The sequence below is a fragment of the Vanessa atalanta genome, chromosome 3 (genome assembly GCF_905147765.1).
Source record: "Vanessa atalanta chromosome 3, ilVanAtal1.2, whole genome shotgun sequence".
Lineage (NCBI taxonomy): Eukaryota > Metazoa > Arthropoda > Insecta > Lepidoptera > Nymphalidae > Vanessa > Vanessa atalanta.
In genome coordinates, this window is record NC_061873.1 from 11,275,269 (window position 1) to 11,292,238 (window position 16,970).

Sequence of the window (16,970 nt, forward strand, 5' to 3'; positions counted from 1 at the left end):
TCGGTGTAGAGATTTATTTACTTATTCAGTATTGCTTATTGAATTGACCTTATGACATATTTTTCACTCACCGTAACTTTAATCAACCTTTTAGTGAAATGTATGTATCTATTTATTTTATAGCTTTTATTTATTTAGTTTTGTTCATATATATGTCAGGAATAATTATTGTGATACGACCCAATTAAAAATGAAAATTTAATAAATTATTCAATTTTTTGATTATCATTTGGATTCCGATAGTTATGGATAAAATTGTTTTTATTTCTATATTCGTTAAGTAGAACGAAAATGACTAAAATGTTTATGAAATTAATATTGATTATTATTATTTAGTTGACAATTTAAAGCCAAATGCTTATCATCCATGTCGGCATTCGACAGAAATATATGTCAACAAAATGTCCATTGTACTGTCATTGTCTATGGTAGACAGATAATTCATAATTGTCTATGTATGTTGCAACTTGACAATCATGGCGAGCACGTCGAGGTCTGTTTTTCTAATTTATTTTTAATTCTGTTTATATCTTAACGAAGTTTTACTATAATTAAAAACCAGAAATATGTTTATATACAAACTGGCTTTACGTAAGTTAATGGGTGTAATGGTATAACGTTGGCAAGAGTCGCTTGTGCTAGTTATCTAGTGTCGAGATTTCTAACATTCCTAAATGTACTTTCCTTTGTGGTTTTAGAATGGAAGCGAATAAGGTGGTGTGTTATGCTCATCCCGATGCTCCGCTCATTGAGGATTATAGAGCGGGTGACATGATATGTTCAGAATGCGGCCTCGTTGTTGGCGACAGGTCAGTAATTATAAGCGAAATCTAAACATGATGCTCTATTGCTTTGGTACACAACAGTGCATCGTACCTGAGCTATAGATGTCAAGGCGAATTGCAATTTTGCAGGGATATCTGCGATTTAGAAACAGAATTAAACACATTAATACATGCAATTGGTGTTACCATTGTAAACATTATATGTACTTTTTTATTTTTATACATTATCCAAGTAGGTTTTTATATATAGTAAATTATCGTTTTACATATAATTAATTCTTCTGCATAAAACTGACAAAATAACTGATAAATTGCACTCTTCCAACATGATAAGTCAGTGGTAACTGTTTAATCAAAAGAAGATAAGAATGTTACATACAATAACATATTGAAAAATATGTTTTTATATCTTTACAGAGTTATTGACGTAGGATCTGAATGGCGTACATTCAGTAATGAGAAGTCAGGAGTTGACCCATCTCGTGTTGGTGGTCCAGAGAACCCACTTCTGTCTGGAGGTGATCTTTCCACTATAATTGGTCCTGGACGAGGAGATGCATCTTTCGATAGCTTTGGAGTATCGAAATACCAAAACAGACGAAACATCAGCAGTACTGACAGAGCTCTCATTAATGCCTTCAGAGAAATAAACACGATGGCTGATCGTATCAACTTACCAAAAACAATTGTCGACAGAGCAAACAATTTATTTAAACAGGTAATATAGTAATTTATCTTTTTATTTTATTTTGTTCTTCCTAAATTATACTTTAATTTAGAAAATATATTGCAAAATGGGTCACATCCGTTTTTAAATTGTGAGAGTTGAGTAAAAGCTAACTTATTTTTGCTTATATGCCATCAGCTATTCCCATAGGGCAGCTATGATAATATTTTATTGTATTTAACACCGTTATGCTGGTTATACTGTTATAACATGGTTACAATCAGAGTCTATATACAACTTTTTAAAGAAAAATCCTTGTTTTTTTCACTAGGAGAGTTGATATTCTTGGTTTTTGTCTAATATTATATATATGTATTATACATATAAACTGTCCTTTCATTCACTCTGTTTATTGATAAAAACCACATTAAAATCCCTTGCATTGTTGAAAAGACGTAAGTCTTCAGATGGTGGGAACTGACATTGTTTTATTCTAAGACAATTATCAAAGTCAGTAAAATTTATTTCATAACATGTCTCTTTCGGTAATATTTATTTAAATCACATTTTGCTATGAATTTCAATGACATCAGTTTACATTGACATAAGATTATATAACTTTGTATTAACAAATGCTTAAATTTTGTATTAAATGCAAATATGTGTACTAAATTAGAATGCAAATTGAAGTTATTTTGCATGTGATAAATGTCCTACTTAGCACACCTGATAATAACTAATTTTACACTTTTCCAAGCATAGATTTTACCTGTAGTGTTACATATATTTACTTACATATACTTATTATTCTAGACATCATTTTATATAATAAGTGTATGTTTTGTTATGCTTTTGAATTTAAAATTAGATGCAATGTAATAACTATTATTGTTATGTAGTGTGTATTTTTGAATATAGTTACAAAACTTATATAGGGGAAAAAAAAGAATGCAGATGAGTTATGATTAGTATACTTCTATGATTTTAGAAAAATGTTTAATAGAAGTTTCTTTGAAAAATTCTCCAAATTTCTTTCTGATTGCTATATAACAATGAAACTAATTAAATAAGTTTAGTAAAGCTATTTATCCCTATGAAATTCCATTTTGTAGTGACATACTCTAAAAGGGACAGACTTTCCAAAAATGTTTATAAAATGATATCATGATAGTTTGTAGTACCTTCAACATATTTAATTTTTACCCTCTATACACAGTAATATATATATTATATGTATATTAATGGTACTTTACTTTTTAATAATAAACTTGTTGTCCGTATCAGGTTCGAGGTAAAGTATTTTTGTTGCCATTCCCCATAGTTTCTTATTTGGTCACCTAGACCTAGAATGTTGATTATTAATCTTCTCTTGGAAAAGAGTAAAGTTTCAGCGATAAAGGTACATATGTACTACACAATATTGTGTTTATAATCTGTATACTTATTTTTTTTTTATCGATAATAAAAAATAAATACGACGATAAATAAAAATTTAAATATAGAATGTAAAATAAATTTAATGATTAATACTCACTTCTTTATTTGCAGGTTCATGACGGTAAAAACTTGAAGGGTAGAGCGAATGATGCAATAGCATCTGCTTGTTTATACATTGCATGTCGGCAAGAGGGTGTACCGCGTACTTTTAAGGAAATTTGCGCTGTCAGTAAGATCAGTAAGAAAGAAATTGGTAGATGTTTCAAACTCATCCTTAAGGCATTGGAAACATCAGTCGACTTGATCACGACCGCAGATTTCATGTCTCGTTTCTGTTCAAATTTGGCACTGCCGAACTCAGTACAAAGAGCCGCAACACATATTGCGAGGAAAGCTGGGGAATTGGATATTGTATCTGGAAGGAGTCCCATTTCGGTTGCCGCCGCCGCTATATATATGGCTTCACAGGTAAATGATTTAACAGTATTGAATACATATTTAATTTATGTTTAGATGATACATAACATTATTCCTTATATTATCATTCGACTACTTATAATGTCGTGGATAATCAGAACCATGATGGTTAGAGTTCACTTCTACCTCTCAAATAACCAATAGCCTATAGCAAGTTGTTTTGTAGATTTACCAATAGTTACACTTACTAATTTATTATTTTAAAACAAAAGTCAATATTTCTAATGTCCCATCTTTTGACAGTATTATTACTAATAAAAGTTTAAAACTACTTATATAATTACTTTTTTTCATATTTCAGGCGTCAGCAGATAAACGCAGTCAGAAAGAGATTGGTGATATTGCTGGTGTAGCAGATGTTACAATCAGGCAGTCGTACAAGCTGATGTATCCATTTGCAGCGAAATTGTTCCCAGAAGACTTCAACTTCGCAACACCCATCGAGTTCCTGCCGCAGATGTAAATGTGTTAAGTGTTAATTGTATACAGTGGAATCAATATATGGTGAGTTTGATATAAAGTAGTAATAAGTTGAAAGTAATAGTTTTCATATGTTAAATTGCTATACATAGCATTATAAGTTTGCTACAAAATTAAATGGATGTTATATAATTATTATTGTATAAATATATAATATAACAGTTAGTTAAATTCGAAATTTATTATATGATATCAAGAAACTAACTTGAAATTTATAAGAATCAATACTTTAGCTGTATTTATTATTGATGATAAAAACTGCATTTGACTACCGATGTTCACAGACTATTGGGATCTGATATTTATATCAGATATGATAACTTTGAACCCACCCAGGTGGGTTGCACAAAGCACTGCCACATATCACGGATTTTAATTTTTTCATTATATAAAATGATTTAAAATCATTTGTTTCGAGTTACATTGACTTCATTGGCATAATATTGACGGCAATAATACATTTATATAACAATAAATATGGTGGAAAAAATTCAGTTGTAACTTTGTTTATTGTGTGAGATCCCAGTACAATATGAACAGTAAGAAAGTGAATGATATCTGTCACTTTTCCAAATAACTATTATGACCAAGCTAATATGTGATGACTTAAATAGACTGAAATTTAACATTTAATTTGACATTTTGTTACTGTTAGTAGAAAAGGTTTTATGTGAAAATTGTGTATTAAGCAGGAGATTATGAAAACTCATTTGTGTGTATTCATATTTTTTTCTTTTGTATTATTAAATTGCAACTCAATTTTCACACACAATCTTTTTCACTGACATAGTTAAGCCGTTTCGTAAATGTTTTTCTTTCTGACCGGTTATAAAAAACAGTAATTATTTAAGCTCTTACTCCTACACAATGAAAATAAAACTTTCTTAATAAATAATAGAGGTAAGATTGTTTTAAATACCATTAAATATAATTTAACTTAGAAATAATTTATGTGTAGAATAATTCATTGTATAGATGGGAAAAGATCAGTATCAATGTAATATAATATTTTTGATCCACTCGTTTTTCATTATATGTACAGTTATGAAAAAAAGATTATAAAGAACTTCATTTTTCTCAAATTTTGAGAGTTTGTTGGACACAGTCACGAGTAAGACATTTTGTTTGCTCATCAATAAGTACAAGAATAAATGAAACTAATTGCTTTGAAATCTGGTGATTTGGCTCGTTTATAATAATACACTTATTAAATATTTACTCGTGCATGCAAGTCATAATTATCTTTAACAATTGTAGAACAAAGATATTATTAGATTTTATCGTTGCAAAAATGTAGTTATTTTAATAATTATCTAATTTATATCAAGATCGATAGAGATATAATATGTAGTTTTTTATTTAGTGCTCAATATGTTTGTATACTTGCGGACACTAATATAATTCAAGACCAGTATTTTTAAATACATGTGCCGAGTATGAGGATGTATAAATACCAATAGAAGCAGTATAATTAGTACTACTAGCTTTTTCAGCGCTCAATTAGCAAATAACTTCCCACGAGTATTTCCCGCCAGTACTAGGGTGCCCCATTTAAAATTATTTATCTTTTCTTACCAGTACTAGAGTGACATACTTTGATATTTAGAACCTGGTAAAGTTAAAATGTCTCATTCCAAGTTCGATTGTATTTGACCCACACAAAGACCTACATAGGTGAAGTTAAATAAAACATAGTACATTGGTTTTGTGAAAACAATAATTCTTTCATTTGTTCTACTAATTATGATGAGTTATAATTAATAATAACAGTTAAAAAAGCTAATATGTATCTGAATATATTATTTTTGTCTTAAAGAGAGTTAAGTTTTGATAATGAAAATGTATGAATTTGGTCATTTAAAAGTGTAAAGGTTTCGCCCTTCTTTTATAATTATCTTGTATTTCGAAAAAACTCCTTTATATGAAAATTAACTGATTGTAATAAAAGCTATCTTCAAAAGATTTCTTAACTGACATCTTATTATGAAAATAATAATTTTCAATAATAATAAGACAGACATTTTAAACATTTCGTTCGTTACCAGGGCTGCCTGTCCCGCACGTAAAGTGGCAGAGCAACGAGCTTGTATTCATATCTACTGAAAATGATCGTATCTTTTTATTACTCAAATCGTATTGAAACACGCGGCTTTAACTATAAATGTTTGGGGAGATGACTTAAAGAATACTTTGATGTCTTTTGAATTACAAAGAGAAAAATAACGTTTTTAACTAAAATTCCGTCGAACAACTTTTATAAGTAAGATCGTTATGTTTTGGAACTATTATTACGAATTACGATTATATTCTCATTATTTCTATTGCTTATGTACGGGACTCAATAAAAACGATCTGAAGGTCTGAATATGTTCACAGATAACATATGGAATAATAATATGTTTATTTCAACTATGTTATTAGATATGAATCCAAGTTTATACATAGTTTAGTTCTTCATATGACACAGAAACGCTGTACATAATTTCAGCTTTCTATTGACGTTTAAATGGCGGGAAAATATCACATTGGACGCCATATGCATTTTCTTCTGTTTTCTGTGTACATTTTTAATATTTGGATTATCTGATCTGAATCAATATTTATTTATAGGTATGTACAAAAACCGATTAAAATTAAACTCATAATTTATTTATTATTCATTTTTATTCTTTGTCAGCTATCATTGTGAAAGTTATTTACGTATGAAAGAGACAAAGTGTTTTTTTATGTATAACTTTAAAATCATTTATTCCATAAAACACTTTTTGAAATAGTAATTAAATAAATATCTAAAGAAAAGACATTCAATAAATATCAATTAATTCTTGTTTTACAAATTATTATATAAAAGTATGTCAGTACGATAAATGGTATGTGTGAGATCTTGTTTGTAATTTTAGATTAAGTATTTACACTGAGTAACCAATTTTGTTAATGTGATTTATGTATAATTATTAAGTATTCCAATAAAACTTTCGTTTAGGAGTATGTTTTGTTTTAATTACAAACAATTACGTCGTAATTGTACTTAAATGTTGGGGTTTGACATTCTCTCGCATTTCTGTGATATGTGGGAATGATTTCGTAAAAAGGGACGGAAGTGTGTAACAGGAAGCCGGGGAAGCGCGCGCTATTTGATTCAACCTATGAGCGCGCGGTGCTAGTGTTGGCCGTCAGATCAGTTTTCCGAGAAGATATCATTTTAATGTTGCTTATTATCAAAGTCAGTTGCCGAGAAAGACCACAGTGGAGTGCATTTGGAGAGGCCTATGTTCAGTAGTGGACGAATGCGGGCTGATGATGATAAAGGTAAAGTAAGGCTCGCTCATTTATTGTTGTTATCTTATTATTTCCTTCTTTGTTTTACTAATGAAGGCAACGAGCAACTTGACTGATGGTATGGTATGGTAGGGAAAGCCCATATATATTGGCGTTAGATATACTAAACATTTGATGGTATGTCCTTTGTGCCTGTAGTTGTTGGCGTTAGAATATATGATGAGAGGTTGTTACCCCGAAGTGCTTGCATAAAACCACCAAATAAAATAAAACAATATTTATTTTATTAATTTTACATTACATACATTAGCAGCCTGTAAATTTCCCACTGCTGGGCTAAGGCCTCCTCTCCCTTTGAGGAGAAGGTTTGAGCATATTCCACCACGCTGCTCCAAAGCGGGTTGTTGGAATACACATGTGGCAAAATTTCATTGAAATTAGACACATGCAGGTTTCCGCACGATGTTTTCCTTCACCTTCGAGTACGAGATGAATTATAAACACAAATTTTATTAATAAATATTAAAAAATAATAGAGTTGATTTATTACGATACACTATAAGTAAGTATATACTATAAGTAATATAATGCTTAAGCAAATTTATAACTAAAAACAATCTGGCCACTAAAACTTGTTTAAGAAATATGATAATGAGAAACACAAAAATTTAAACTAAGTGCTAGGCTATCTGATATAAGTTACCGTGGATGCATACAATAAATTAATTCGTCGAAAAAAATATCAGAAAGGTTTTTCTTTAATTATAAAAGGTTAAGCAGGAATAAAATATTTTTTACGTGAAAAGAGACTCTTAACTGTTTTTGGATACCTACTCTTTAAAAATTTAATGAGTTTCGTGAGTCTAAATATAAAAAACTGACATAGTACTCTACAAATACTGTATTGCTGTGTTTCTGTTTGAAAGGTAAATAGAACGTGACTTAATGTTATTATAGGCTCAAGATTCATTATATATTTTAATGTTCTATGGTTTGCGGTGTATTGACGGCATTACCGTCTTTACCATAGCGTACACGTGCCCAGGGCCCCCCTCCTGAGAGGGCCCCGAAGAACCAATAATTTGTTTCACACGTTTATGCTCACGTTGACTGCTATACATTATATTTTCGATATTGTCATATTTGTAAGAAATAACTAACACATTTATCAAAAGGCTAGTGACGATAGTCGGTATTAAAAGTAGAAAGCTATAGACGTGCTGTTCATGATAGAAATAAATATACTATAGCCTTAAGATTGTACAGCCAATCAGATTCCTACGAATTTACGAAAATTACTACATACATAGCAGCCCGTAAATGTCCCACTGCTGGGATAAAGGCCTCCTCTCCCTTTGAGGAGAAGGTTTGGAGCATATTCCACCACGCTGCTCCAATGCGGGTTGGCGGAATACACATGTGGCTGAATTTCGTTGAAATTAGACACATGCAGGTTTCCTCACGATGTTTTCCTTCACCGCCGAGCACGAGATGAATTATAAACACAAATTAAGCACATGAAATTTCAGTGGTGCCTGCCTGGGTTAATTGAAATTACTACGTTTATTTGAAATTATACGGCCTGACTATAAGCAAATTATTTGTACATGATAGTAAATATCTACCAAAGGGCCCCAACATAGTGTAAAGATAACTACGAATATTCGCTATAAACTTCATTGAACAAAAGCTATTAAATAATCTTCAGCACAAAAGAATTATGTAGATTAAAATCTTTAAGTATACTTAATTATCGTAAATAAATGTCAATGTATAGGGATGATTTTTATTCAATCTACCAATACGAATAGTTATCGATTAAATTTAAGAGAATCGATGTCAAACACTTTAGCCTCTTTAATACTTTAGATCATATCATCTAGTTAACGGTAAACCATTGCTTCACCAGTTATGCGAGCTTAATATAGCCGTGTTTTGTAACATTAAGTTTTTTTGTGGTACTCAATATGAAATAAAATTCAAATGTGTAATGTGTGAGCAGATTATTTGACTAGCTTATAGTCGGAAGGCTTATTTTTGCCTTTGAGAAAAGCTGATAAAATGAAACTATTAAAAATTAATCAATATGCTTGCGTCAACATTTTAAACTGTTGACCTCCGTGGTCGAGAGAGTCTGGGTGTTTGTGGTACCGTCGTTACTTCTGTTTTCCACAACACAAGTGCTTTAGCTACTTACATTGGGATCAGAGTAATGTATGTGATGTTGTCGAATATTTATTATTATTATTATACAATTATTCAACAATATTAAGTCAGACAAGAGTAGAGGCAATATTTTAATAGAATTGTATTAGTCGAATATTTGACTAATGATTAATGCCGAATATAAACCAAATATTTGGTCCAACCTCACTTTAAACATCTTGCACTCCCATTGTGTAACTGCCAAAGTAACTATCGTTTATCGGCTACATTATTAGTTGTCTATTTTCATAAAATAAAAAATAAAAAAGACACTTAATAGACATTTCTTAGCCTTAATATATCTCTATTTATTTTGTGAAAGTACCAAATATGTACTTAATTTTTAATTACAATAGAAAAGGTAGACGCAAATTTTTTTATTGCGAGGTTAACATTAACTTGAGAGCAGACTTTAGTCTCATTTACAATATCGACTTAGTTATATGTTTTGACACAACATTTATTATATCGTTCTGGGATATAATATATTAGCTATGTGAAATAGTTTGTATCATTTAATTATTAATTATTTTAATATAATCACGTATCAAACCATACAGTATCAGAGGTTATCTTTACTAGAATTTTATATTACCAATATAATAAATGTGAAAGTTTCGACGTTTGTCATTCCATCACGCCCAATGTCTAAATTTATGCAAATGAAATTCATAGTACTTAATATATTATGCTATGAAGTTATATATGGTTTTTTAAATTATACATGAATTTAACCTTAAATATTAACGATCTATGGATTGGACGAGACAAAAATGACGTTTGTAACCAATACTTATTATTTAAATAACACGATATTTTATGTAATTTTTTAATTCAGTGAACATTATTTAAAGTCACGCACATGCCCTAGACTTATTCAGTTCTATGATGCACAGTGTCGTAACCCTGGTATATAAATGAAGACGTCTTAAAAATTCAAACAACTTAAAGTGTAATAATAAAAGAAAAAATATATCAGTTATTATTCGGAATTCAAATATGCTTACAATATATATAAACATTGGCCTAGGTTCCTTTCAAATAATATAGTACTATACTTTATTTAATACGGTTAATATTCAACATATATATCATTTATATACAACACTTTACCTAACTCATTTAAATTAAATAAAAAAAGCTATTCAATATATCACAACTCCAAATCATTGGAGTAACTAATTACTAATTTTACTCAAGTACTTGTATAAAAAGGGTCGCAAACACAAAGTATATAGTTGTGAAGAGATAAATACTATAAAAAAATGTAAGCTTAGCTAGTAATCTTTGGAAGTCTTACCAAAAGACTTGATTTTCTTATGTAATTTCTAGTGCTCCAAAATCATAATTAAAATATGTTTTATTCAAACAGATTTATAATTTTTTTTGTTTCGTTATGTACTGAATTAAATGTAAAGTTAACACTATGCCTTTAACTATAACGGATACGGGTATTATCGTAATAGTCATTTAATTTAAATCAAGGAGAAATAAAAATAGTGACTCTCGTCAAAATCATTCCGTTTAAGCATTCAATCGACAATCAGTATCACGCACACAAACCAACATCGCTTTATATTTGTAGAACAATTAATAGTTATATATATATAGTACTAACTATAAAAATAATAGTTTATGTAGTTGTTACTGTTAATCAACAAATTCTCCTGTCCGATATTTTGTGGATGATAAATGATAAAACAATTACAACCCTCACTCCTTTTATTACTTTGTTTTGATCTCCGAAGTCATTTCGAATATACGAAAATATTAACAGAGAATTGAGTCAATTTTTATTATTTAACTACAATTTAGTGTTTGCTGTTATATTTTCATAACTCAGTATAAACAACATGAGTCACTAAAACGGATTCGGTTGCGGAAACACAGCTCTCGTGTTTATACAAATCCTAATGAAAATAAAAACATTTTAAGATATTTATGTAAATGCATTAATAGCTCACGGTGAATGTTAAGTCATTTATAGATTTCGTAGTCACCCAGTGACCGCGGTTTCTTCTATTAAACCGGTATTAGATGACAGGACGTTATACGTGATTATTTTGCTAAGTGCGATTGCCTCATGGACGCCGAATAGTTACAACCCTTCTGTCCATACTAATTTGAGGCAATCGTGACATCGATTGAGCACGATACACCATTTTGTAGAGTTCGATATTGTTTCTGGTAACTGAGTAAAGTGTGCGTGTAATAGTGATGCGCTTAGTTATCCAGTTTGTTTATAGTTTGTTTTTACTTATTATAGTACTAGCTGATCCGTGTCGCCATCAGTGTTGAATTTATTTTTTCCATAAATCTTTTTTTTTTAATTTCTGTTTTTTATTATGCCCAGGTCCCCGACTATCTTTATGTCTATTTCATACGTCATTAGGTAAAACATACGGATTTTGTTTTTGAATTTAACAAGAACTCTAAGAACAACTAAAATATGATCACGATGGTCAATCTTAAAAATTCGCCATCTGCGCAATAGACAATAATTGAGTGCACTCTGTATTCCCTAACTCACAAACTCTAAGGGGGCGGAAATCCGACACGATATGAGAGAGATCAGGTGCAAACCAAACAACTTTATGAGCTTTCGAAAAACAGAAGTCTAAATAATAGCAATCTCATAATTCTGGTTTGCTAGTGACGATTTTTTGACAGAAAAACTAAGATCATGATCAGAAATAAATCTACATGTATATTGATATGAATATTAAAAAAAAAAAAAACAAAATATTGTAATTTAAAACTTAAGGACTATTCTACAAGAATTAATTTGAAACTCATCGCAAAACACGATCGTAAAATGTTAGAAAGTGATATCTGACATCGACTTTTATAAATATAACATCTAAATGATACATGTATCAAAATAGCATATTACTATAAGTCGGATTTCAACACTTCTTTATTCATTTTACTTGGTGGTAGGCCTTGTGCAAGCCCGTCTAGGTAGGTACCACCAGCTTACCATATATTCTACCGTCAAACAGCAATACATAATATTGTAGCATTAAGGGTGAGTGAGCCAGTTTATCTACAAATAATTCAATATCTTAGCTCCCAAGATTGGTGTCGAATTGGCGATTTAAGAAATGTTACATGTTTCTTAAAGTACTAATGTCTATAAGCGGTAGTAACCATACCAGTAGTGTATCAACTGTTGGCACATTTGTGCCAACAGTTGATACACTACTTATATAAAAATACACGAGTAAAATACGAAGAGAGTTATTTTAGAAGAGCTCTTCTGTAGATACTTAAAATCTTTTGAAATGATAACTCACAGCGTTTTTTTTCAAATCAAATCAAGTATCGTTTTTACTCTTAGTTGAACATGACCTGAGAAGAACCACCGAAAGAAATTCAGCAGGTTCTTTTGTTTTGTTTCAATTTGTGATTGTTTACATATATTCAATATTACAAAGAAATACCCAGGAGGTAATCGTTTAATTCCCAAAGTGTAATCAAAGGTATCAACCATGAACGCAATAATTATGTCTTTACAAACAAGCGTTTCTTATTATTATTTTTAAATTTGGCAATCCCACCCACCTTAAAATTATACGTATTACTAAAGACGTATTTTGCATTTTTTTTATAGAGATAGCAATATCTGTTTTTCAATGAATTAATGCAATGAATCAACTATCGTAAAACTTTATAACCAGCGTAGACGACTAAATCACAAGGGTTTCAGAAAGGAAATTACGATTTTCACATTGTTTCTCCGTATAAGGTAATAAAATTGTCAAAAGTATATCAGTGCTAAAAGTAAATCGTACCGCATAAAATATATTTTAAAAAATAAAACAAATAATAGTAAACATATTAACCACATATTTATATGCTTAATATAAGAATATATACATATATACATATATATTAAGCGTTTTAATGATAATAGTTCTTAAATAAATATGCATTTATGTAGTGATGATAATATTAAAATATATTTTTTAATGAAATATCGATCGATGTGTGACGGATTTTCCCAAAACGCTACGCCGCTACGTGGACTACGATCTCGCTTTTCGCATGGAGCTTGTTTGACATTACAATTCAAGTTTAGTATAGCGCCAGCTCTCAAACGGGGAGGGTGTGTTTCTCTCTTACGCATATTATACGCGCGTATTCGTTTACGTTAACCTTAAATCCAATTACAGGTTAAAAAATACCATGAAGGGTCAATGACCCGTTTCTTGGTTGATAATGGGATAACAATGTTGTTTGTAATTAATATGCAGCTCAAGGTTTTCCCGGCTTAAAGTTTCGGCTTAGTTTTGGTGAAAAATGTTTTTGAAGGATGTGAGTTTAGAAAAATGGTGAAGGCGTTTCGAACGCGATATGTGCTTGGAGGATTGATGTGCTTGGCTTTTTTCATTTGTGGAGCCCGAGGACTTATAGGTAAATACATGTTAACATTATGTAACGTTCGTTTTAAGCGAAGGCTTTTAATTTGGTAAACATATATTGACTTCATAATTTTTATTTAAGGAAAGTATTATACCATCATATTATGTTTTTAAAATAATTTGAATTTTAATGTAATTTTTTGGCTTTTAGCATTATGCTTTTTATATTTATATAGTTATTTATTTAAAAAATCATAATTTTATTAAATCGATTTCCTTTTCAATGTCATAATAACTTAGCTCATTTATTTAGGTAATTATGGAGAAAGGTAATGTAGTATTATATTAATTATTTGTAAGTATAAAATGTTCTTATTGCTAAAACTAAAAAAAAAATTAAACATTTCATATGATTTATTTAAGACCCAATTCCGACAATTTATGTAAGCGCTGCTTAAAAGGCACGGTTTCATGGCCAGTTATTCAGAAAAAAACAATAGGATTATTTTATAAATAATCCTCAAGACTTGAACATGAACCGCAATATAAGTAATGTATCCTAATCGTAGGATTGAAAGTTGTAAATGCACAAAATGCGGTATTTGTATCAAATAGAAACAGTTCTGTTTCTCCGTATAAGTATTATAGAGAGAGTATTAGATTAATCCCGACTGATTTTTGCTAAAAATGTGATTAACTGAAATATTGATATTTTGTAAATTAACGTTTTAATATATAATTTATATAAGAAATCATTGCCTTGTTATAATGAATGAATGAATAAAATTCCTTACAATCTATTTAAATGTCATAAAAGTTATATTAAAAACATATACACGTGACTTGTGTGACGATAATGTTAAACGTACGTTTAATTACAAGTACAACTGTAAAAGATGGTTTGATGAATATGTTAAATTAAACGTGTTTTGCACGTGAGTTTTAACAATATAACGTGAAATATATATTTGAATAATCGCATAAGATCGTTAATTTAAATTCTTACTTATACGCTTTTGCCTACTTTATTTTTTTTTTTTTTTTTTAAATCATAATTCCAAGAACAATTTTTTTAGGGTAAGCGTTCTTGTTGGTCTAGTGGATAGCTTTTCCAGGTGCATATCATAAGGGCTCACGTGCCGGGTGGGGCCAATAAATGATCGCAGTCGTCTGGACTATGAGAGTGCACCTGTATACTTTATTTCCTCAGTATCTATGCTTTTACGCAACCACTTGTGTGGTAGTATCCTACGCAGTAAGATAATTTTAAAGAATTGCTGAAGTTCGATCAGAAGGACTGATTTTTTTATGTTTGTGTAATACATAATTATGATCGGGAACATTTCTCTGCCTCGCATATCTTGAAAACAAATAATTATTGAAATCAACTCAATTTCATTGACTTCAGCAGTTGTAATATTTTCTGCATGCAAAGTAAACGATAATTATAAAAGACTTAAACGAAAATTTTAATAACGAGCATTTTTTGGGTTCGGTAGGCATATACTGGAACCCTATTAGCCACTTACTAAACATGTTCTGTCAGTTTATTATGGGGCAATTTCGCCAGAATAATCAAAAAATTAATAATAAAATTTCCACAGATAATCATAGTATAATCCCTAACCCAAAAGGAATCCCAATCCATATGAAAAAGTTAGCCTGTTTTTAAATATCATACGCCAACGAATGAACAATATTCATCTAACATTAATCGTGGCACACTTTCAATTTGTCGACGGGACGAAATTTTTTTATGAACGTACTATGTTGCGAATCAAAAAACGTGCTATTTTGGCTCTTATTCACAACATATTAAAGATCTATAAATGTTTGCATAAAACGCATTTGATTTAGTTGCGTTTAAATTGAATAAAAAATACAAGGGCCCTTTTGTGTCGAACTACAATGGTTATATCACAGATGTGTGGACTGGATGTCTTGTTTTCTATTACTTTTCTATTATGTATTTTTATTTAATAATTTTAATATTATTTTGTATTTAGTAAATAATAATAAATGTTGCACATTTTATGGAAGATTCTCGTGTTAAATAAAACAAAATTCGCTTTGATAAATAGAGTTGTAAAACCATAGATTATATTATAGTTATTTATTAAGAAAATTAAACGCTAATATTGAGTGTTGCCCAAGGTGAAAGTAGAAATTTAAAAAACTAACAAAATGAAATAAAAGTATTATTAAAAATGAGCTATACCTGATATATATATATATAAATGATAATATATGATCATTGTGGTAAGCTTACTGATAGATCTAATTTCATAAGGATTAAGTCACAATACAAGTTAACGTAAAGTCTATAAGTAAAAGTGGAGTACCCTTAAGATATAAGATATTTAATGCGCTTATTATAAACATAACATTATTTATTATTCTTTAATTAATAAATTTCTTTAAAACACACCTCCAATTAAATACCCACGCCAAAAGCATTTTTAATTTTAGAATCGTTACGTTTAACGCGAATTCGACCTTGAAATTTAGTTCCTATAGTAGTTTATTTTCAATAAAAACAACTAGTTGAAATCAATCATGATAAAACCAATGCATTGAACTTCTGACCTCCTTAAATAAATTTAGTTGAAACATTATCATTCTGAAGAACAGTGATAGATGTATTCCACAAGCGAACCGGGAAAAGTTTGAATACGATTCGACGTTTCGACGTTTGACCGAAAGTCATTAGCCTCTTTAACACATCTCTCTTGGCACAAGTCGTAAATTTTTCTTTGAAGTTATATGACAAAGGTAATATTATTTTTTGGTTTTGGTATGGATACATGATATACCGACATTTTTACGAGATGAATTATTAAATTCTCTCAAATACATTAGCTTTGTTAATGTCGCTCTAAAATATAATCTTCTATTCAATAAAATATTATATTAATGATAAAAAAGCGTGAAAGTATTTGTTGATTTCCAGACAGGATATATAAAATATAATTGTACTTTATTGACATGTTCTGTAATTAAGACCTGCTTTCCGAACCAGGGGTAGCTTTACTTTTAATTCAACACTGAAACATGACGGTTTTGATTTTGATTGAATTTTTTTTTTAAATAAAACATTGATAAATAATTCTTAATACTGAATAAAATATTATGATGATATATTTTAAAAATGTGGAAATTGTATTCGTTGATTTTCTGTAAATATAATAATTGTATATAAATTAATTCGTGGAATAGAGTTATTATTGTTTTTTTTTCCGGATCTTCGCAGTACAGAATCTACACTCCAAACTTGTG

General features: G+C 29.7%; 2 protein-coding genes across 3 annotated transcripts in view; both read left to right on the top strand.

The window, feature by feature from the left end:
• The first annotated feature begins 454 nt into the window (after positions 1-454).
• LOC125077228 (transcription initiation factor IIB) lies at positions 455-6,764 on the top strand. Of its 2 annotated transcripts, none has more exons than XM_047689106.1 (5): positions 455-493; positions 699-809; positions 1,203-1,503; positions 3,001-3,357; positions 3,668-6,764. In XM_047689106.1, the coding sequence occupies exons 1-5, from the start codon at positions 477-479 to the stop codon at positions 3,827-3,829; spliced, it is 948 nt and encodes a 315-aa protein (XP_047545062.1). In that variant the 5' UTR covers positions 455-476; the 3' UTR covers positions 3,830-6,764. The 2 variants fall into 2 exon arrangements, with proteins under 2 accessions (XP_047545062.1, XP_047545063.1); XM_047689107.1 differs by lacking the exon at positions 455-493 and adding an exon at positions 566-591.
• Positions 6,765-13,508: 6,744 nt separating this feature from the next.
• Positions 13,509-16,970, top strand: part of LOC125077182 — a 115,793-nt gene continuing 112,331 nt past the window's right edge. The window contains exon 1 of the mRNA XM_047689024.1: positions 13,509-13,746. Coding sequence (XP_047544980.1) covers positions 13,662-13,746 — 85 coding nt within the window. The 5' untranslated portion in view covers positions 13,509-13,661. The remainder of the gene's footprint in view (positions 13,747-16,970) is intronic.

What these genes read in the sequence shown, in the direction of transcription:
- LOC125077228 (XM_047689106.1), top strand. An exon ending in GGCCTCGTTGTTGGCGACAG is followed by an intron (nt 810 to 1,202) that starts GTCAGTAATTAT and finishes ATATCTTTACAG; the next exon opens with AGTTATTGACGTAGGATCTG. An exon ending in CTATATATATGGCTTCACAG is followed by an intron (nt 3,358 to 3,667) that starts GTAAATGATTTA and finishes TTCATATTTCAG; the next exon opens with GCGTCAGCAGATAAACGCAG.